The sequence below is a fragment of the Lepidochelys olivacea genome (assembly GCF_965140295.1).
Source record: "Lepidochelys olivacea isolate rLepOli2 genome assembly, chromosome: 7".
Classification (NCBI taxonomy): Eukaryota; Metazoa; Chordata; order Testudines; family Cheloniidae; genus Lepidochelys; species Lepidochelys olivacea.
The window spans coordinates 13,617,683-13,640,727 of record NC_140417.1 but is presented as its reverse complement, the minus strand read 5'-3'; the positions used below and the strand labels follow the sequence as shown (position 1 = coordinate 13,640,727).

The 23,045-nt window shown below is 39.1% G+C and overlaps 1 protein-coding gene across 1 annotated transcript in view; it reads right to left on the bottom strand.

Moving 5' to 3' along the window:
• LOC311523895 (contactin-6-like) overlaps positions 1-23,045 on the bottom strand; it is a 233,856-nt gene that overhangs the window by 41,477 nt on the left and 169,334 nt on the right. The window contains exons 12-13 of the mRNA XM_084634421.1: positions 21,843-21,972; positions 20,236-20,386 (exon numbers count right to left, since the gene is read on the bottom strand). Of these exons, the coding sequence (XP_084490547.1) occupies positions 20,236-20,386; positions 21,843-21,972 (281 nt within the window). The remainder of the gene's footprint in view (positions 1-20,235; positions 20,387-21,842; positions 21,973-23,045) is intronic.

Genomic DNA, 23,045 nt, shown 5'->3' with positions numbered 1-23,045 from the left:
TATTATGCATGACATCTTGGCTACACACATGTTTATCCATTAGGATTGCTCACTGTCCACTCAGATGTTGGTCAGATAATCCTTGACCTAGAGAATCGCTGCTGATACACAAATATTTAAATAATCAGCCAGTCTGAAACTGGACATGCTTTCTCTACCAAACAAAATATATGCTGGCAAAGAGAAACTGTGACAAAAGCTAATGGAAGTTTGAGAGTGGTTTTAGAATTTGAAGTCACATTACCTAAAAATTAGGAAGCTGGCAGTAAATGCGGGACATAGGCACAATTATTTCAAAGGGTAATGAACACATAATTAGTTAAAAGGAAAGGCAGTTAAAACAAAGAGTATGAGTTTGTTTCTGGAGAAGGATGGGGATACAGAGCATGGCAGAAAATTTAAATACATCCCGAAAAATAAGGGGGTGAAATCTTGGATTTCACTCAGAGGATTGGGCTGGTTGGCCTGTTTCTTGTATTTTTCAGTATGTTTTTTTATATAGTGAAATTGTGGGCCTGATCCAAAGCTCATTCAAGATAACGGGAATCTTTCCACTTATTTCAATTGGCTTTGGATCAAGCTCCCACAGCAAATGATTAGCAAGAAAAGAAGCTGTGAAAAGTGACCCCATTTTGCTTTGTGAAATGCTTACTATAAAACTAACTTTTCACAAGGTTTGGACAGAATGAAGCTTGGTAATAATAATTCTTGTTTACATCAAAAGTCAAGGTAATTCCAAGTACTTGAACAAGATACTAATGTGCATTAATATTTAAAGTTCAATCTAACACAAGTAACCACGGGATACATTTTCTCCTCCAAGAAAGTCAGTATTTGCCAGCAAATAAACTACCATGTGTCAAAGGACAAAATGAATAAAAGTTAAGGTGAATCTGTTGAAAGCATCTCCATTAAGAGATGTCATGAGACAAGAGGTCAATGGGCTTTTCAAAGATATAATTGGTTTTCTATTTGAGGCCCTATGTCAGCAAGTTACTTGAGCGCGTGCCTAACTCTGAGCATGAACTAGTCTCAGTGAAGTCAATGGAAAGGCTCACTGGCTTAAAGGTAGTCATGTGCTTACTATTTTAATCTGCGTCTGAGCTGTGCTACTGTAGTGTAGGTGAATGACACAAATAGGTGACCATTCCGTGTGGAAATGAAGCAATGAATGAAAATCCTGCTTTATAAACACATAAAATAGACACACACCCACTACAGACTTGAATTAATCCATTATTTCTAGAATTATTGCTTCATCTATGAGATAAACATAATATAAAGTCCTATCTCTATAACTGGAGTCCTTAGCTCTGGATGCCTATGACTTTACACTACAAAAGAAAATAAAAAGGACTCTGTAAATTTTCACCTGAGTCCAAATTTTCTTAATGGTCTCCGGTAATAAAAATGGTTTGCCACTTTTGTGCAGGAGACGCAAGTCTGAGCAGCACCAAAAATGTTCATTAAAAGTAAAGTAAAAGCTTAAGAAATCAAGCCTCATCTAAGTAAAAACTTAAGAATTCAAGCAGAGACGATATGTACAACTTTTAATTAACTGTGCCAAACAAATCATCTCCCAAAGTGATATCTCCTGTGAACAAAAGATTGTTGACAGCTATTTCTCTTGATCTTGAGAGCATGAAAGAATGACATGTATTTAACAAGGCTGATAGAAAATAAAAGCTGGAAGAGATAGCAGATGTTAGCACATTAGATTTTAAACTGTGGCAGAGGTAATGTGTACCCTGCTAAATTATTCAAGGCAAGTTGTGCACTGCTATGTCATTCATTTTACCTATTTACAAACTTGCATCCCTGCTTCACCATTGCTGTACTTCAGTACACCACCAGTCTAATGCCATTGAAATCATTAGTTACACAGGTGTAAAGTTTGACTAACTCTGTAGTGAATCAGAGCCAAAGGTCCAAGTCCTACAGTCTTTACTGTAGCCAATGGGTCTTTTTTCCTTATTAAAGGCTGCAGAATCACAGCCTTTTGATTATAAAAATTTGTGTTGATTTAAATTTACAGCAATTAGGACAATGAGGGAGAGAATTTTTTAAACATTAGATCTGAAATTTTGTGTCCAATTTGTATGCACAATTAGCACAAGTGAATGCACAAGTCTGACAATTGCATGCACAAAGAGGTCTGACTTAAGGAATAGGCACTCTAGGCGTATGACTAGGGACTACAGAACTGGAATTATATGATTAGAATGGAATCTCTGCTTTCATTTTGGGGAGAAGTAATTTCTAGTCCACAGGAATGTGATGAAAAGCTTTAAACTGTGAATCAATCATAATCAACCCAGCAACATCTGCCTGAGTCTGCAGACAGGCTGGAACAACAGTTGAGACTGGTGTGCACAATCCCATGCATTTCAATAGATTGTTAACCACAAGACCAACTACTCTGCTCTGTCTTACCAACATCACCCAAACAGAGGACCCTGTGTGGGAGGAGGGTGCAACAGAGTCAGCACATCCATCCAAGCCCATCAACCCTAGCTGCTGAGATAAAGATAAACTTATAAAGATTGCAGACAATACCAAGCTAAGAGGGGGTGCAAGTGCTTTGGAGGACAGGATTAGAATTCAAAATGATCTTGACAAACTGAAGAAATGGTCTGAAATAAATAGACAGAAATTCAATAAGGAGAAACGCAAAGTAATACACTTAGGAAGGAATAATCAATTGCACAAATACAAAATAGAAAATCTCTGTCTAGGAAAGAGTACTTCAGAAAAAGATTTTGGAGGGTTATAATGTATTGCAAACTAAATATGAGTCCATAATGCAAAATTTTAAAAAAAGAGCAAACAGATTCATAGATATTAAGGTCAGAAGGGACCATTATGATCATGTAGTTTGACCTCCTGCACAATGCAGGCCACAGAATCTCACCCACCCACTCCTGCGATAAACGTCTCACCTATGTCTGAGCTATTGAAGTCCTCAAATCATGGTTTAAAGACTTCAAGGAACAGAGAATCCTCCAGTAAGTGACATCATCCTGGATGTATTAGTAGGAGTTTTGTAAGCAAGACACAAGAAATAATTCTTCTATTCCACTTAGCACTGTTAAGGACGCAGCTGGAGTATTGTGGCCAGTTCTGGGCACCACAGATTGAGAAAGATGTGGACAAATTGGAGAAAGTCCAGAGGAGAGCCCCCAAAAAAGATGAAAGGTCTAGAAAACATGACCTATGAGAAAAGTTTGAAAAAGTGTGTTTTTTTAGTCTGAAGAAGGGAAGACTGAGGGGAGACAGGATAACGAGTCTTCAAATATATAAATGGTTGTTATAAAGAGGAGGGTGATGAATTATTCTCCTTAACCACTGAGGAAGTAATGGGCTTAAATTGCAGCTAGGGAGATTTAGGCTACACATTAGGAAATATTGCCTAACTGTCAGGGTGGTTAAGCACTGGAACAAATTACCTAGGGAGGTTGTGGAATCTCCATCATTGGACATTTTTAAGAACCGGTTAAACAAACACCTGTCAGAGATGCTCCAGATGATACTTAGTCCTGCCTCAGTGCAGGGGACTGGACTAGATGACCTACTGAAGTCCCTTCCAGTCCTACTTTTTGATGATTCTGTGATTTATCCAGATGCATCAGGGTGCTTTGTGTCATATGTATTTTGTACTGAACAGTGAGTTGCTGGTTAACAATGGACCCCACTATACTTTTTTTTTTTCTTAGAAAAAATTAAATCAGGTCACTGCACAAATGACCTTATGGGTTGTGTTTGGTTCTTCTGTATGATGAAATGGGGACTCTACTAACTTATCTTTTATGGAAACTTAGTTTCCTCACCATATTGCATTTTGCCTTGAAGCTTTATCATTCAGTAAAACTCAATTCAGATGTCTGTCTATATTTGCATAAAAGAAATATTTGTCTTCACAAATTGTACATAGATCCTACACCCCAGGTTATGTGAAAAAATAGTAAAAATAAGAGACCTTGCTTTTTAATTAGCAAGGAACAATGCTGTGTTATCGCTTATTATGATTGCTTTATAATATTTTTTATTTAAATATTTTAATAACCCTGTTCAGTTAGATATTGTAACTTTGTTTTGATCCAAATAGTAAATACTGGTTTTAATGGTGTTTATTTTGTTTGCAGTTAATTGTGCCATTTGATTTCGAAGCTCATTAATATCAGCCTGCAGATAAAGAAAGTCTTCTTTTAAACATAGTTTATTAAATAGCAATACTATTAGCATACAAATGAATACTCTGTATGGGATAAACAGGTACAAAGATCATTAACATATAATATAAACAACTGGATCTAAGATGGAAGTCAGTAGAACCTTTTAACTAAAACCAAAGTTGTCATAAGGCACAATTCATGCACTTAGCTAAATTTAACTCTAAATGAAACTTTATAAGTGTATGCTCTGTGTCATTATCCAAATCATATTGAAGATATTGAGAAGAAATGGACCCAGGATGGATCCCTGTGGGACCCTACTCAATATGCCCTTCCAGCTTGACTGTCAACCATTGATATCAGCTCTCTGAGTATGATTTTACAACCAGCTGTACACCCCTCATAATAAGTTAATTTAGGCTTTATTTCCTTGGGTTTGCTTTCCCCTGAGACAGTCTTCTAAGCCTTACTAAATTCAAGATATATCACGTCTACTGCTTCCCCCCTCTCCACAATGCTTGTTACCCTGCCCCACTCCTAATACCAATTTCCTCTCTTTATGTCTGCCCCAGCTCCTCCCCTATCTGGGATTCATCAGCAAGTAGGCCTTATCAGCCATGACTCTCCTTGAGGTGCACCCTGTCACAGGGTTAGTTGGCCCTTTCCACTTGGTCAGTCCTTGTGTAGCGTAGACATCCCATCACCATACCACACAAATAACTGGTTTAAAGGCCACTGGCTGAAACTCCATTAAAGGCTTAAGTCAGCCTGAATAAAACCATTACTCAGCATCCCCAAATTCCTGTTGTCTCCCACTCCATTAATATTGGCTATCTATAGCATATCCTCACCCCCAATCCACTGCTCTAAACTGCAACTCCCCATACTGGTCTTTCCCAAAGGGGAAAACTGGGCTCCATGTGAGCTCAGACTATGTACACTATATACTCTGCCCCACAGTTCAGACTATGGAGTTGTCAATAACTGTGTGAACCAAAGTGCTCTGATTTAATTCCAGCATGGGGATACTGTGGGTGTGAAATAAGTTTTCTAGTTCACTTTAATGTAGTCCAATTAGAAGATGACTAAGTAATGTGAACTAAGAACCTTTGTGTTTGCACACGCCACATCCACATGGAGGAGTTACAGCTCAATACTTTGCTGAGCATTGATATTCACACTCCCGTAGTCCCAACTGCAGGACCAGCTCTCAGTATTAAGGCTCATCCACACTTGTTATGTCCCCACTTTCTGTCTAGCCCCACCCTATCTTCTCATTCCAAGAGAAGACTATGAAACTGTTCCAGGGTACTTGCCCAACCTCAAAGTTGTGACAATATGTCCCTGTTGAGGTTACAGGGACAAACCATCCCAATGAGTCGAAAGAATAGTAAATATGGCAGGCGACCAGCTTGGCTTAATGGTGAAATCCTAGCGGATCTTAAACATAAAAAAGAAGCTTACAAGAAGTGGAAGGTTGGACATATGACCAGGGAAGAGTATAAAAATATTGCTCGGGCATGTAGGAATGTTATCAGGAGGGCCAAATCGCACCTGGAGCTGCAGCTAGCCAGAGATGTCAAGAGTAACAAGAAGGGTTTCTTCAGGTATGTTGGCAACAAGAAGAAAGCCAAGGAATGTGTGGGCCCCTTACTGAATGAGGGAGGCAACCTAGTGACAGAGGATGTGGAAAAAGCTAATGTACTCAATGCTTTTTTTGCCTCTGTCTTCACGAACAAGGTCAGCTCCCAGACTACTGCACTGGGCAGCACAGTATGGGGAAGAGATGGCCAGCCCTCTGTGGAGATAGAGGTGGTTAGGGACTATTTAGAAAAGCTGGACGTGCACAAGTCCATGGGGCCGGACGAGTTGCATCCGAGAGTGCTGAAGGAATTGGCGGCTGTGATTGCAGAGCCATTGGCCATTATCTTTGAAAACTCGTGGCGAACCGGGGAAGTCCCGGATGACTGGGAAAAGGCTAATGTAGTGCCAATCTTTAAAAAAGGGAAGAAGGAGGATCCTGGGAACTACAGGCCAGTCAGCCTCACTTCAGTCCCTGGAAAAATCATGGAGCAGGTCCTCAAAGAATCAATCCTGAAGCACTTGCATGAGAGGAAAGTGATCAGGAACAGCCAGCATGGATTCACCAAGGGAAGGTCATGCCTGACTAATCTAATCGCCTTTTATGATGAGATTACTGGTTCTGTGGATGAAGGGAAAGCAGTGGATGTATTGTTTCTTGACTTTAGCAAAGCTTTTGACACGGTCTCCCACAGTATTCTTGTCAGCAAGTTAAGGAAGTATGGGCTGGATGAATGCACTACAAGGTGGGTAGAAAGCTGGCTAGATTGTCGGGCTCAACGGGTAGTGATCAATGGCTCCATGTCTAGTTGGCAGCCGGTATCAAGTGGAGTACCCCAAGGGTCGGTCCTGGGGCCGGTTTTGTTCAATATCTTCATAAATGATCTGGAGGATGGTGTGGATTGCACTCTCAGCAAATTTGTGGATGATACTAAACTGGGAGGAGTGGTAGATACGCTGGAGGGGAGGGATAGGATACAGAAGGACCTAGACAAATTGGAGGATTGGGCCAAAAGAAATCTGATGAGGTTCAATAAGGATAAGTGCAGGGTCCTGCACTTAGGACGGAAGAACCCAATGCACAGCTACAGACTAGGGACCGAATGGCTAGGCAGCAGTTCTGCGGAAAAGGACCTAGGGGTGACAGTGGATGAGAAGCTGGATATGAGTCAGCAGTGTGCCCTTGTTGCCAAGAAGGCCAATGGCATTTTGGGATGTATAAGTAGGGGCATAGCGAGCAGATCGAGGGATGTGATCGTTCCCCTCTATTCGACATTGGTGAGGCCTCATCTGGAGTACTGTGTCCAGTTTTGGGCCCCACACTTCAAGAAGGATGTGGATAAATTGGAGAGAGTCCAGCGAAGGGCAACAAAAATGATTAGGGGACTGGAACACATGAGTTATGAGGAGAGGCTGAGGGAGCTGGGCTTGTTTAGCCTGCAGAAGAGAAGAATGAGGGGGGATTTGATAGCTGCTTTCAACTACCTGAAAGGGGGTTCCAAAGAGGATGGCTCTAGACTGTTCTCAATGGCAGCAGATGACAGAACGAGGAGTAATGGTCTCAAGTTGCAGTGGGGGAGGTTTAGATTGGATATTAGGAAAAACTTTTTCACTAAGAGGGTGGTGAAACACTGGAATGCGTTACCTAGGGAGGTGGTAGAATCTCCTTCCTTAGAGGTTTTTAAGGTCAGGCTTGACAAAGCCCTGGCTGGGATGATTTAACTGGGAATTGGTCCTGCTTTGAGCAGGGGGTTGGACTAGATGACCTTCTGGGGTCCCTTCCAACCCTGATATTCTATGATTCTATGTACAATACTTAGCTCCTCGTGTGTCTGTGAAGGATCAAATTACCCAAACTACAAATGGAGATAACATTCCATCCTACAAATGAAAAATAACTAGCCAGCCTGCTCAAAGAAAAATAAATAAATATAGAAACCACGAGCAATTCCTGCAAAAGTACACCAAGGAAGCCAACTCCTGTTCCTCTTCCCCTCCCCCCCCCCACACACATACTCACTCACTCCTTTTTCAGGCAATCTATGTAGGAAGAAAAAAATACTCCCAACTACAAATTTAGCAATCAATATTACGCAGTATAGCTAATCAAGGACCAATTCAAGTGTCACCAACCTGTTCAGTACCACCCACCCAGCTGACTGCCACCTTATTGAAAGCTGCAGCTACAGTGAGAAGGTTACCTTCTATTAGCACAAGGGAGGAGAAATAATCCTCCCATGCTGTCAACAGTCATACACCAAAACTCATAGTCTGGCCAAGAGAGGTCGAAGGCTTCTTCAGTATGGTTCTGCCATGTGAAGGGGACACAGTGAAACATAGTCCTTACAGACCTGGGAACCTGAGCCAAGAGTCCACAGTAGGAAGAAATATAATATAGCTTTCTACTGAGAGGGAAAGAATCGGCTTCCACTGGTTATTGAATTCTATAGTGAAAGTAGAAGTGTAAATGTCAAATATAATTGTCAGAAGGATAGCCTGCCAATTTCCCCTATTTGCTAGAAAATCCTGCTGTTTTTGAAAGACATTAACAATGCAGGAGCTCCAGAGAAAATCTCACTTACCCTCTTACAGAGTGCCTACACAGCTATTATTAGATCTAATTCCACCACTGATCACTATTTTTCATGATGTTTCAGGCATTATTATGAGTTCAGATACTGCCACTGATAAGACCAAACTCAGTCCTGATGTAAAGTTAGACCATTAATACAGGACTTAAGAGGGATTTAAATGGTGAAGTGAGCCTTATGTGACCTTTTGAGTGGGAGTGAATTCACTCCCAGAGAGATTCTTCCTTCCTCCAGGACATACTTAGAGTCAATATAAAATCAAAACCGTTGCTGTCTCACAAATATTCCATATTTACTGTCTGTACAACCAGCAAGTAACATTTATCCACACCTCAGAAGTAAAAGGCCTGATTTGCAGTCCCTGGACACTTACTGTCATGAGCACTTTGTCTACAAACACACACAGTCAACTGCATGTGTAATTTGGTGCACTAATATCTGTTCATGCAGTTGAAAGATTCCAACACCCGAATAATGAAATATTTATAATGAAATCACACTGGTCAAAATGGAATTTGTGAATGAAAATTGTAGCATCCCTAACAATGGGAGAGGGACAGAGGATGAGAGGCAAACATGCAGGTCTGCATTTCTCTCTTATGAAGAACTCCTTGTTGCCATCAGTCTTCCTGCCTGATTTCAACATTTGACTCTCTCTTTCTTCCTCTCCTCACAATTTCCCACACTCATCCTTGTGATTTCAGATTGGTACTGATGACTCATCCAACCCTTAGCTGTACACCAGACCCTTGCCCTCACTTCTTCATTTGACCTGCAGCTCTGGTTCAATGCTCCGACTCCAACAGGGCCATTAACTTGATTTGGTCTCCCACCAAGCGTTGCTCTTTCTCTGATCTCTCTGTTGCTGAATTCCCCATCTCTGACCAGCACCTAGCCTCTTTCAGCATCATTTATCAGCCCCACACTCATGCCCTGCCATGAAGCCTTTCCATGACTTCCAACCCACCAGAAACAATGACTTCTCATCAGTGTTCAGCCCCCTATTCCGTGCCCTCTCTTCCCTTTCTTTGATTGATATGATTGCCAATTATCTTCATTCCTCACTTTCCTTCATTTTTTCCCCTCTCTCTCATCACAAAGTAAGCCCTGCCAACCCCCAGCCCTGGCTCACCCCCAACATCTGCTTCCTCAGCTCCTGCTCTCACGCTGCAGAGCATCTCTGCTAGCAATCCCATGACAGGGCTGATTTCTTCCACTTCAGATTTGTTCTTTCCTCATTTAGTTCTACCTTCTTGCTAGCTAAACAATTCTACGTCTCCAACTTAACAGAATCCCCCACCCGCAATCTCAGCTGACTATTCGCAGCATTTGACTCACCCCTCAACCTGCCCCCAACTTATGCCTTCACTTCTCTCTCTGCACAAGATCTCAGTGACTTCTTCTGAAAGAAAACTGACAAAATCTGACATGACCTCCCCTCAGGCTTCCCTTCCTTCCCTCTTTCCCTCTGACAACTTTTATTGTTATTATTTTTATTACCGTATCACCTAACAGCCCCAATCATGGACCAGGACAACATTGTGCTAGGCACTGCACAAACTCAGAACAAACACACAGTCCTTGCCCAACGTAGCTTGCAATTTGTGCATAAGGCAAGATAAAACACATGGATACAGACAGACCACTGAATACAAGGAAACAAGGAGACAATATTAGTGATAGGCAGTGGTCATAAAACTCCAGTAGCCTAATTATTGTCACGTTTTTTGGAGGCATTATGGGAAGGGAGAGTTCTGAGGTAGGATTTGAAGGCGAGTAGTATATAGCTATGCAGATATTTACAGGAAGCCTCTCCCAAGTATGAGGGGCACCTATTCTTTCTCCATAACATCGCTAATATATAGTCTTTCCTATCCATCCGCACAGCTAACACGCTCACCCATGCTCTTGTCATCTCATGTCTCAGTTAATTCAAGATCCTTTTTTTGGACATTAACAAATGAAATCTTTCCCCCTTGAGTCCCATACTCCATGGTTCTGCAAAGATCATTTTCCTAGCCCATTGCTTTGATCAGGTCACCCCTCTCTTTGCATCCCTCAACTGGCTCCCCCTTCTCTGTTGCATCAAACATAAGCTAACTATTTTCACTTTCAAGGCCCTTCCTGACCTATCTCCACCTACCTATCATCTCTTATTATCTTATCTCTACTTCCACCTCCAATCATCCCATGATGCAAGCCTCCATTGACCATAAACATTCACAATATTAATTCATTACCCTCCTTAAAACTCTCCTTCTCCATGACGCAGAGCTCCCAGTTATGGATCGGATTTAAAGCCCATTGAAGTCAATGGAAAGATTTCGTTTGGCTTTGGCTCATGCCCTAAATATCAATGATATTAATATTCATGAATCAAGGGCTGAGTATGAAGCTCAGAAAGAGTGACCGGGGGGGCTCATCAATGACACTCACAGGATTTGAGCTTGTTACAACTCTATATAAAATGGTAAGAGTGGCAGATTGTTTGGGACATTTTCAGCAGGTGCTGCATCCCCCTTGGTATAGCTCACCTTAACAAGGCTCCCAGCAGCTGAATCGGAACTTTTTTACAAAGACAACACACAGAAGGTAAATTGTAACGTGACAATTATTATGCAGGTTGTCAGTCTTCCTTAAGCATGAGAACATATGGTTCATTTGCCTATTTGACGCTCGCACTAGCTGCTGTACTAAACACGTTACGTTAAGAAGTAGTGATATAAGATAAAATTAGGTTTATTGGCTTGTTCCATTATGAAGCTCTCTAAGGAGGGGGAAGGTGAAGAAAAGGCTCTTTTCCTATTGCTTTCTGTTGCACTATTGTTTTAATATCAGCAGGCTGCTAACATTTCATTGGGTCAAGTAGCTATCTGGGTGCCATTCTGCATTCTCATTAAGTTTCAGTGCAGTGGTTTCAGATGGAAAGAGCAGCAAAGGAAGAAAGGGAAACAATGAAACACAAGTGATAGGATAAGAAAAAAAGGAGGATCTTCCCTTTTATTTTCCTATCCCTGCTCATTCTTCTCCTATTATCAACAAATATTTCTGTTCTATATTTGCGGGAGGAGGAATTAATGATTTAGTCATATCATACAAAAACACTTTTTTTCTGTTTATAGGATCTCAGCAGGGTGTTAAATAGCAGCTACTAAAGTTAGTCATTTTTAAATCAGCAGGTTCAGATAACTTGAATGCAAGAGTTTTAAGAGAGCTGACTGAGGAGCTCAATGTTGATTTTCATTCAACACTGGAGCACTGGAGAAATTCCAGAAGACTGGAAGAAGGGCAATGTTGTGCCAATATTTAAAAAAGAGTGAAGATGATGACTGCGGTAGTTATTGGCCTGTCAGTCTGGCACTGATGCCAGGCAAGATAATGGAGCAGCTGATATGTGATTCAATTAATAAAGAATTAAATGGTAGGCAATACAATTAATTCCAATCAACATGGAAAATAGATCTGTCAAAGTAACCTGCTATCTTTCTTTGAGGTAATAACGCTGATGTAATATACTTAGATTTCTTTAAGGAGTTTAACTTGGTATCACACGACATTTTGATTAAAGAACTACAGCAATATAAAATCAACATGGCACACATGAAATGGATTACAAGCTTGCTAACTCAGAGAACTCAAAATGTAATTGTACATGGGGAATTGTAAATGGGAGTGTGTTTCTGGTAAAGTCCTGCAGGGATTGGTTCTTGGCCCTATGTTAATTAACATTTTTATCAATGATCTAGAAAAAAACATAAAATTATTACTGATAAAGTTTGCAGATGAGACAAAAATTAGAGGCGTGGTAAATGATTGATTGATACAGAGCGATCTGGATTTCTTGGTAAAATGGGTGCAAGCAAACAATATGCCCTTTAATATGGCTAAATATAAATGTGTATATCCAGGAACAAAGAATGTGATCATACTTATTGTACAGGGGACTAAAAAGATTTGGGGCATGTGGTGGATAATCAGCTGGAACATGAGCTCCCAGCGCAAAACTGTGGTCAAAAGTGCTAATGTGATCCTTAGATGTATGAATAGGGGACACCTCAAATAGGAGTAGAGAGGTAATTCTACCTCTTAATTTGGCACTGCTGCTACCATGCCAGAACGCTGTGCAGTTCTGGTGACCACAATTTAAGATAGGTGTTGAAAAATTGGAGAAGTTTTAGAGAAGGGTAATGAGAATAATTAAATAATTAGAAAACATACATTATAGTGATAGACTTGAGGATGAAAGAGAAGTTAAGGGGTGATTTGATTACAGTCTATAAGTATCTACATGGCGAACAAATATTTTATAATGAGCTCGTCAGTCTAGCAGGGAAGTATAACAAAATCCAATGGCTGGAAGTTGGAATGAAACAAATTCAGTCTGAAAATAAAGTATACATTTTTGACAGTTAGGGAAATTAACCATTGGAACTATTTACCAGGTTCATGGTGGATTCTCCATCATTGGCAATTTTTAAAACAAGATTGGATGTTTTTCTAAAAGATAAACTCTAGAAATTTTTGGGGGAAGTTTTAAGGCCTGTGTTATAGAGGAAATCAAACTAGATGACCACAATGGTTCCTTCTGGCCTTGGGATTTATGAATCTCTCTTCTCTCTCATCATCTTCACCCATTCATGAACATAAGAACGGCAATAGTTGGTGAGACCAATGGTCCATCTAGCCCAGGATCCTGTCTTCTGACAGTGGCCAATGCCAGGTGCTTCAGAGGGAATTAATAGAACAGGCAATCGTTGAGTGATCCATCCCTTGTCATCCACTCCCAGCTTCTGGCAGACAGAATCTAGGGATACTCAGAGCATGGGGCTGCATCCCTGACCATCTTGGCTAATAGCCATTGACAGACCCATCCTCCATGAACTTATCTAATTCTTTTTTGAACCCTGTTATATTTTTGGCCTTAGCCTTGCCTGGAGTCTTTCTGTCTCCCTTCACCCCAGCACTCCAGGCAGAGCTAGTGCTCCTTCTACTTTGCAATCCTCCCTCTTATCTTAAGGGAAAGAGAGACTGATAAGGAAAGAAAAATGATTGAACCTAGAGACAAATCTTGGAATAATCTGAGCAATTTCCCAACATTCTTATGAAAGGACAACTTTTCAGACAACGTTTTTTGTCACAGTCTTTGGATTTGGGTGTTAGTGTCTTTGGGTCCCACATTCCTTGCTGTTAGACCAAAGGCCCTATTTCTGGAAACACTTCTGCAAATACTTAGTTTTTCATTTGTGAGCAGACCCACTGAGTTCAATGACACTATTCAGAGGTGCAAAGTTAAGCGTGTGGAGAAGTATTTGTAGAATTGAGCCTAAAATTGTACATAATTCACAGCAAACAGGATAACAATAGAGTCATTAACAGATAAATATATTATCAAGGTCTATAAATCCCTTCTTCTTACATATTTTCCCACAAAACATCATTTGCCATCCTTCCATATAAAGAGAGAAGCCACTGCGCTCATACAGTGAAACATAGTTTTACAACTCAAATACTCATTACTGTTATCAGCATGCCCTTGAAAGAGATGTAATGATGATGTTGTCAGTTTAGCAGAGTATGTTAAATGTTTAGTGCTTTCTGCTAGAAGAAAAATCAAGGTGATTCTGTCCAGCAATCTGAGATTTTGCATGCATTTTGATATCTCAATAGATGGTTTCAGAACGAGCAATACATGGGCACCGGAAATAGGCAGGCAAATCTATGTATTTGATTTCTATCAGTTCACTTGTTAGCTAAGAATACAACTGAAGTGATTAATCAAATTTAACAGATGCGGAATCAGTTCCATTGGTTCCCTAAATCAAATTAGAATGTCATGAAGAGATAAGCTTAATCTGTATTCATGTTGATTTACAGTGATGCTGCCTAAGATATCGAAAACTGTTCTGACTGCTAATGCCAACACTTCAACTGCTCTCTTTAAAAACTAGAAGGGGAAATGAACTTTCTTCTTTACAAGTATACACACACTGATAAGATACTGGGTTAAAGGGAAGCATCAAAGCTATGAAAAATTACTACTGAAGGAGGAGCAAGGATAAAGGAGAACACACTGAAACCAGGCCCCAAAATTGAAAATACACAATTCCAAACTATTTTGTAGGTGCACATATGTTCATTAAACATTTTGTTAGAAAAACCCGAAGCCAGAAGTGCTGAAATACAGTGAGAATGGTTGTTCCCATGTAAAACTGTAAAGTCAGCACAGAAGGTCCCATCCCACCCCACTGGTAGCAGAGGGTGCAAGAGGCAGTGTGGTCTATTGGCTGGGTTACTAAACTAGGTGTCAGGAGCTCTGGGGGTCTATTTCTCTCTGCCACTGCTCTCATGTGTGACCTTCAGCACATCACTTTGCCTTTTCTTTGCTCCTCAAACCCTTTGTTGATATTTCAACATTCATTTTCATCACAAATCAAAGCAAAACAGTGATATTTTGAATTATTTTTGTGGAACAGACATTTCAAAAAGGAAATGTTGAAATGGTTTGTTTCACCATTTTCAATCAAAATGAAATATTGTGATATTTTGACATTCTGAAATCAAAACATTTCATTTCCATTTATTGAACTAACCTGAAATGCCTCATTGCAAGTCAGTTCAATAATAATCTGCATTTTCCCATTGTGGTGCATTGCCTCTTGGGAGCTGTAGTTTAAGAGCCTGAAGCCTCTAATCTCCCCTGAAGGTCAGATACCCTGGCCAGCCTACATCTTGCATGATGCATCTGCAATCATGTGATTCCCATGATGTACCATGCAGCTTGGTCAGAAGGGAGTCTGCATTGCATTGTATGAGATGTAATCCTCCAGGGAGCATAGTAGCCATTGGTGAACAGGAGAGAATGGGGGCCTGACCTACAAGAGACATAAAGCAATGTGCTGATAGGGAACTGCACTTCAATGTTTTCTTGAACTGATTCAAAACTAAATATTTTGAGTCAGTTAAACAAAATGAAATATTACACTTTGGGTCAATTCAACCAGACACAAAACATTTTTTTCTCCACAAACACACACAAAAGATATGTTTTTGGCAAAACTGAAATGTTTTGATTTTGTGGAAACTGCATTTTCCCTTGGCATATATGTTCACTGAAAATTCCTGACCAGCTCTTCTGTCTTGTCTATTTACAGTGTCTCTTGCTCTGTGTCTGTACAGTGCCTGGCACAATTGGCTCTGATTTTGGTTAGAGCCTATAGGTACTATTGTAGTACATATAAATAAAGCCTTTAGGGGCTGAGGGCTGGCCCAACATCAGTCTGGTTGAGGACACCTGGTTGAGGTGTTCCCTGAGTTGGGTAACACGCAATACTTCTGTGCTGTAGGACTGGACCTAATACTTGTAGGGTCAGGGTTAAATTATGTTATCAAACATGCAGGTGGTTTACACTGTTGCTGACTATCTTGTATCTGTTCTATGAACAGTGAATTTCAGCTCTGAGGTCTCTCAACACAGCATCTTCCATGAGCCCTAAATTCATTAGAAAACCTTTGTCTTAAAATGGAAACTTATGATCCCTTTCTTCCTCCTCCATGGTATCTATGTTTGGTATTTTTTTCTAGCTAAAAAAACACCCCCAACCACAGTATCTTTCCCCTCTTCCTCAATTAGCAAAAAACAACACCCCCCTTCCAAAAGAAACCTCCAAACCACCCAAAGCATCAATAGCAAACAAAAATCTAAGGAGACATGTCTACTCATCAGATGTTATAAATATTTTAACTTTTGTCATGCTGGGCCTGACCAGGGTCTGAGTCACATCACTGTAAATAAGGACCAATTGCATCAAGACCAAATGTATTATTTTAGCATAAAAATGGTGTAAATGGTGTCAATGAGAACGAGGCCCTCATACTCTCACAATATTGTGCAAGCTAGATTTTTCCAGACACAAGGAATTGATAGTATCTGTACATCAGAACACAGAACCCTGGAAGAACCCTCCTGCTAAGAAGGCTGGTGGCATAGTTCAAATGAAATACCTTGCTATAAACAGATTGAAATCCTTTACTTAATGAAACCTTTTGGGTCACTACACACCATATTGGAAATGGGAAGATCTCTCTGAGTTTAAGACTGCAAAGGTCAGCTGTAAGATTTTAGCAATTACTGGATAATCTTTATTAGACAGCGATAAAAGTCTGCAATGACAACATCTGTTCAGTTGTCTAAGTTTTCTTTAGATAGGTTATTAAAAGCCAGCATCTAATTCTTCTTCTAAAGGATTTCCTCATATTCCTCCTCTGATAAATGGCAATAATGTGCATGGTAAATACTGAAAACCTTATATAAAATAATGGTGAAAATCCAACAAGTATTGGAGCTTTGATTTTGGATAGATAATGTCCGTCATGTCTGTAGTGATGGAACTGGAATAAAATTGTAGCTTACAAGTCAGACTGGGAATAGATACTGTAAAATAATGCTTCGCTTTGTAAATTGCTAGACCAATTTTTTGTCCAGTTGCGTTGTTTCCTAAAAAAATAAAATATCATAAATAAATCTGGAGTTTTAAAATTATGAATATTTTTATTACTGGTTATTAATGCATTGAAGCAGCTGTACAATTAATATAATCCTTCCTCTTGCCTTATTAAATTATTTCTATGCTTTACCTCAGCAGGCTTCCTGTAAGAGAAGGGGGAGTGATTTGCACATGTATGTATAAAGAAAAGGAGTACTTGTGGCACCTTAGAGACTAACCAATTTATTTGAGCATAAGCTTTCGTGAGCTACAGCTCACTTAGAACTTTAGATCTTAAGTGATGCAAGTATGCATCCGATGAAGTGAGCTGTAGCTCACGAAAACTTATGCTCAAATAAATTGGTTAGTCTCTAAGGTGCCACAAGTACTCCTTTTCTTTTTGCAAATGCAGACTAACACGGCTGGTACTCTGAAACCTGACATGTATGTATGTGTTTACAGCATTTTGGGATCCCTTACCCTTGTATTCAGGAAACAGCATCTCTCACAGATGACCAACTGGGATAAGATTCCCATCTACCAACTTGTTTTAGCTGAAAATAACTTGTAATATATAGCAAAGTTTTCATTAGGTCCTGATCCTGCACCCTTGAGGTCAATGGCAAAGCTCCTAATGACTGGTGCAGGATCAAAGTCTAGAGTTCAAAACTTGCTTTATCTGAGGTACAAATCACTCTTTCCCCCCATTTCCTCATTATTCACAGTTTGAGCAAACATCTATAATCAAGGTTTGAAAATAGTCTTATAGACAGAACAAGAAGGTGGGTCTCAGTTGATTAGTCAGTTCTGCCTAATAATCTCTTTGTTTTTATATGTAGGAGATAAAATAAATAAGAGGTAACATTTTCAGATCATGTGATATTAAAAAAAGGAGTAGCTGTACATGATAATACTATGCATAGCCATCAGAAATAGATCAAATCATGAGCAAGCACACAACGAGGGGAAAATGAGATTCTTTTCTCCTTCAAGGCAAAATATTCTCCAAAAGTTTGGTAGCCCCATCTCCTTAACAAAGGATTTAATTTGTCTAGATCATCCTAAAGGAGCTATGTGGTTTGATTATTTAGCAACTTGTCCATCATCACATTCCTGTCAGAACTGTGAATGATATTTTTTCTCAGATAATATGATGACCAGCTTTTCAGAAAGGTTAGGAAAGGGGTCCGTGGAGATTATAAATGCTGCACAATAAAATAGGAAAAGAAACTCAGGTAACCTTTAGTTAAAGTAGTTCAAATTTTTGTGTCCTGCTAGAATTAAAATATACATATAAAAAGCTAGAGGGGATGTTTCCCCCCTTTTTTTATAAGTAAAGATACATATGATTTTGCTAGGTGAGAAAAAAAAAAAAAACCCTGACAAGTCTTTACTTCATTTTCTGTATGCTACCTCACATGCTATGGTACTTCTGGAAGAGTTCTACTACAGACAACCATCTCTATCATCTTTAAAATTGTGGCAACAGCTACTTTATCATTTAACAATCAAGAGAAGGAGCAATTTACAAGCGATTGTTGGTTATTATGTTACCTTATGTCCAAATGATACGCTTTAACTGCATGGGAGGAATGGGGGGGCTGGTGAATTCAAACACCCAACTATTGCCTTTTTAACGGAAATTATACTTCTTTGGCTTATTTTAGTGAAAGTGCCTGGAGCTGTTCAGGATGGATGCCCATAAATGCAAGATTATTATAATTATTATTAATAATTTAACATTATCAGGGAACATATAAGTCTAAGTAAATATTATGGCTGTGTGCATGTATGTTTAATTTTATATATCTATATCATTATTAACATTATATATATTGTATATATATTGTGTATATATATATATATATAATGTTAATAATGATATAGATATAGATATATAAAATTAAACATACATGCACACAGCCATAATATATACTTGGATTTATATATATAACATGCTCATGCACATGCAGATCAGATGGGACCCTCATTGCCAGTGCAGACCTTGGTGCTGTAAAGTGTAGGCTGTCTTTATCTCCTTATTACTGTACATAAGGAAGCCCAATCATTCTCTCTGCATATTATAGAAGCAGCATTTTGGCCAGGGACTTAGTTACTTTTAGATTATACACTATGTTCAACCATCTGAAAGATATGGCTAAACACTAATTAAAATGATACTATGGTAAGTAATAGCTGAATGTTTTCCCCATAATTTAAAGATTGCTTCTTTGCTATTGTCTCAGAGGAAAAATAATTAGGAACTTCTGTTGTTTAATAGCATCTTATATTACAGTCTCTGGGCCATGTTCTCTACTGACTTTATCTTGTGTAATGATTTGCACCTGTGCAAAGTAGATGCAAAGTGCTCTCTTTTTGATTTGGTGGTGTTTTACACTCACTTTGTACAGGTGTAAATGAATACACAAAGTGCAAACAAATGGAGAATCAGGCCCTCTGTTCCTATATTTAATGCCATTATACACAATTGCAATATTGAATATGGAGACACATCTCCACATTGTACATTTGGTTGGTGTAATGCCAATGAATTATAATTTAAAAGAGTGTTATGGAAATTTAAGTATAGATAACAGGATTTATTAACCCTGAAATAGATAGATAGATGTTTCCCTGTATGGGTGATTGAAAATCTTAGGTAGATCTCTCCTTAAAATCTTAGGGTCTGTCTACACTGCAGCTGGGAGGTATGATTCCCAGAGCAGGTAGTCAGACTCATGCTAAACCTGCTCAAGCAAGTGTGCTAAAAATAGCAGTTTAGCTGTTGCAGCACAGGCTGGTCAGCCAAGCTAGGACCCAGGGTGTCAGGCAGGCATGAACATGGGTGGCTCCAGGTAAACAAAGGAGTTTGTGGTGGAGGACTCCTGCAGAAGGGCCAGCACATGGCAAGTGACTCTACTGCTTTGCTGATCCACTGCCAAAATTTCTTTGCTTAAGTATTAAAGGCACAGACAGTGAATGATGTAGCCATGGGTCACAGTACAGCCTATAAAGCTACTGTGCAGTTGATCTGGAGCCAGGAGGTAGATTTCATCCACTCAAACCTCCACTGATCTCCCTACCATGAAGCTGATTCAATCAGGCTTTGTATGGGGTAAGAAGAGATGGCCCAGAGAATATTGCAATGCTATAGCTGTTCAAGAAAGCAAAGCATGTGTCCCACAGACAGAATTTACAGTTACCCAAATATATTTAACCCAGCTTTGTTGTCAATCAGCTTTTTATCTAGAATGGTATGGCTAGAGTTCATGATGAATAGGCCTGCAGCATTAGAGTATTCCAGCAATGAGCTATCAAAAGTGATACTTACCAATGTTCAGATACCAGAAAAAAAACAAACAAACAAAAAAAAAACCAAACAACTCAGCAATCAGTTTACCAAAGTACCTTTTGTTTTGTCGCAGAACATTGGTGCCCTTTTTCCAGTTGATAACTGCCCTGGGAGAAGCATTTGGTTTACATTCAATGGTAACTTCACCCCCAACTTGAGCAACTGACATTTGTTTCACAGGATTATTGGAAAAATCCGGGGCTGAAGCTTCAAAAAAGAAAAGGAAAGGAAAAAATGAAGAAACTCATGATATAGCTGACAAAGCAAATTAATTTTCTGAATTTTTCTTTTTGCTGAACATAGTGGGTGAATCCAATTGCCTTTTTGCCTTTGCAGATTTGAATTCAAGTTTTTTATTTGAACTCTAGGAACTTAAACCTGTTTAGAAGTCTTCTATTTATATTGCCTTTTGTGAATTTTGTCCACCTGGAAACAAAAGGATTAGATGGGTTTCATGAACTTTACCAGATGACAGGTTTCAGAGTAGCAGCCGTGTTAGTCTGTATTCACAAAAAGAAAAGGAGGACTTGTGGCACCTTAGAGACTAATAAATTTATTTGAGCATTAAATAAATTTGTTAGTCTCTAAGGTGCCACAAGTCCTCCTTTTCTTTTTTCTAAAAGGATGAGAATAGCCCAACTTTCTGTGGTAGGCTTTGCTTTGGTCAGTCTGAGGACTGGAAGGAATGTTTATTTTAGATCAGGAATGAGGTGATTTAGCAGGGCTCTAACAGACTGCACAGTGAGTGTGTACCTAGACAGAGTCAGATAGGCTTGTGTAGCCCATGCTAAAGACCACACTATTGCATCTTCAATTTATTTTTAGCAAACTAGCTGGATTAACAGCTAAAGCAGATATGTCTACAGGAACTACAAATCGATATGCCCAGCTGCAGTGTAGACATACCAAAAGCTTGAGCAGAATTAACTGCATTAAGCCTGAATCTAGTCCATTGTATTCATTGCTAGAGTGTAGATTATTCATTGCAAATAAATTTTTCAATTATTTTTTTTTCCTGTTCATGATCTGATCTTGATATATGAAATCCATTCATTATTCACAGGTATTTGTCAAATAATTTGTGGGTGAAATTCAATATTGCTGCGAGGAGCAGCACAAGACCTACGCAACATTTAGTGCAATTGGAGGTCGTGTTTTGATGGTTGAAGTGGGACCTGATTGTTGTATAGGCTGCAAAATGACTCTCTGTACAGGGATGAATTTCACCACATGTGAACAAATTGCAGCCTGTGGGTGTTGTTGAGATTCATATTGAGATTACATGCACTAATTGTGCTGTTTGCTTAAATCACATGACATTTTTTGCTCGCTTGAAATAATGACTGATGTTTTTAAATTGAAGAATAACAAATACTAATTCCAGTAAGTAAGGAATAACACACAATAAGCACCCTTGTTCACCCACAGAAATGCTGCTCACATGAAAATACTGATAAAGAACATCCTTTCTCCCAAACATTCACACAAACAAAACACGTTTGCCCAAATGTTTGCGAACAGTAAGGGATAGCTGAACTAAACAGCCTTGTGGAATTCAAATAGTCCACAAAATCTGTGTTTGAAGTATTCAGTCAGCTCTCTTCATTTCTTCATTTCAGAATTTCGAAATTAGTTTTACATTCTAGCTGACTCATTTACTTACCTATCACTCTTAACTCAGCATTGGCGTAAATTGTATTGTATTTGTTTTCCGCAACACACTGATAGAGGCCAGAATCTGATACATTCAGCATAGTTATGGTAAGAGTTCCATTTTCTATTTGAATTCTCTCCTAATAAAGGAAAAACAAGCAAACATTTTGTCTGAAGAAGTGAACATAAAAGCTGGTGGTCATGAGTCAGAAGCTGAGATTTTGTTACTTTTGAATGCTTATTAAAACACTATGAAAATAAAAAAAAAATAAATAAAGAAGCCAAGTAGCTTAGCTCAGATATATATCTTAGAATAAAGGTTACATGATGGCTGTAATGATATAAGAGGAGTTAAGCAAAATTTTTCTCATGAAAATTTTTTGGGGAGAAAAATTCAGATTCAGCAACACCAACATATTTTGCAAATTTGTCTAGATGTTGATTTAATTGTTTCAGCTAAAAAAAACTTAAAAAGAAAAATATTTTATTTTTCTATTTTAAATGACCTTTATTTTAGAAACTTTCTTTAATTTATTTTAATAAATACACACATAAAAAAGTTTGCAAAAAGAAAAGGAGTACTTGTGGCACCTCAGAGACTAACAAATTTATTTGAGCATAAGCTTTCGTAAGCTACAGCATCAGATGCATCCGATGAACTGGGCTGTAGCTCACAAAAGCTTATGCTCAAATAAATTTGTTAGTCTCTAAGGTGCCACAAGTATTCCTTTTCTTTTTGCGAATACAGACTAACATGGGTGCCACTCTGAAACCTATAAAAAAGTTTGAAAAAATTAGTCAGGGGTCAAATGTTTTGATTTCAATTTTTCATTTGCCAAACATTTTTAAATAATTGTTTTTAGCTTGACCCAAAATGAATTCTTTGGCAATTTATTAAAATTGCCAGCAAACCAAGGAATTTATTATTCGGCCAGCTCTAGCTTTAAGGCCCCAGTTCATCCAAGCACTTAAACATATGTTTAACTATGGGCACATGCTGAAGTCTCATTGTTTAAAGGCATTGCTGCATTGCGAGCTAAAGGCTTATGCTTAACACGAAGCGGAGACCAAAGCAGCTGCATCAGGGACAGATGCACCATGACAGGAGGTGGAAAATGAGACCCCGAGGGGTTTACCCCCTTCAGCACTTGAGAGACAGAAATCTGAAGGGAGACCCCTCCCCATGTAGTCCACCCTTCCCCTCCATCCATGT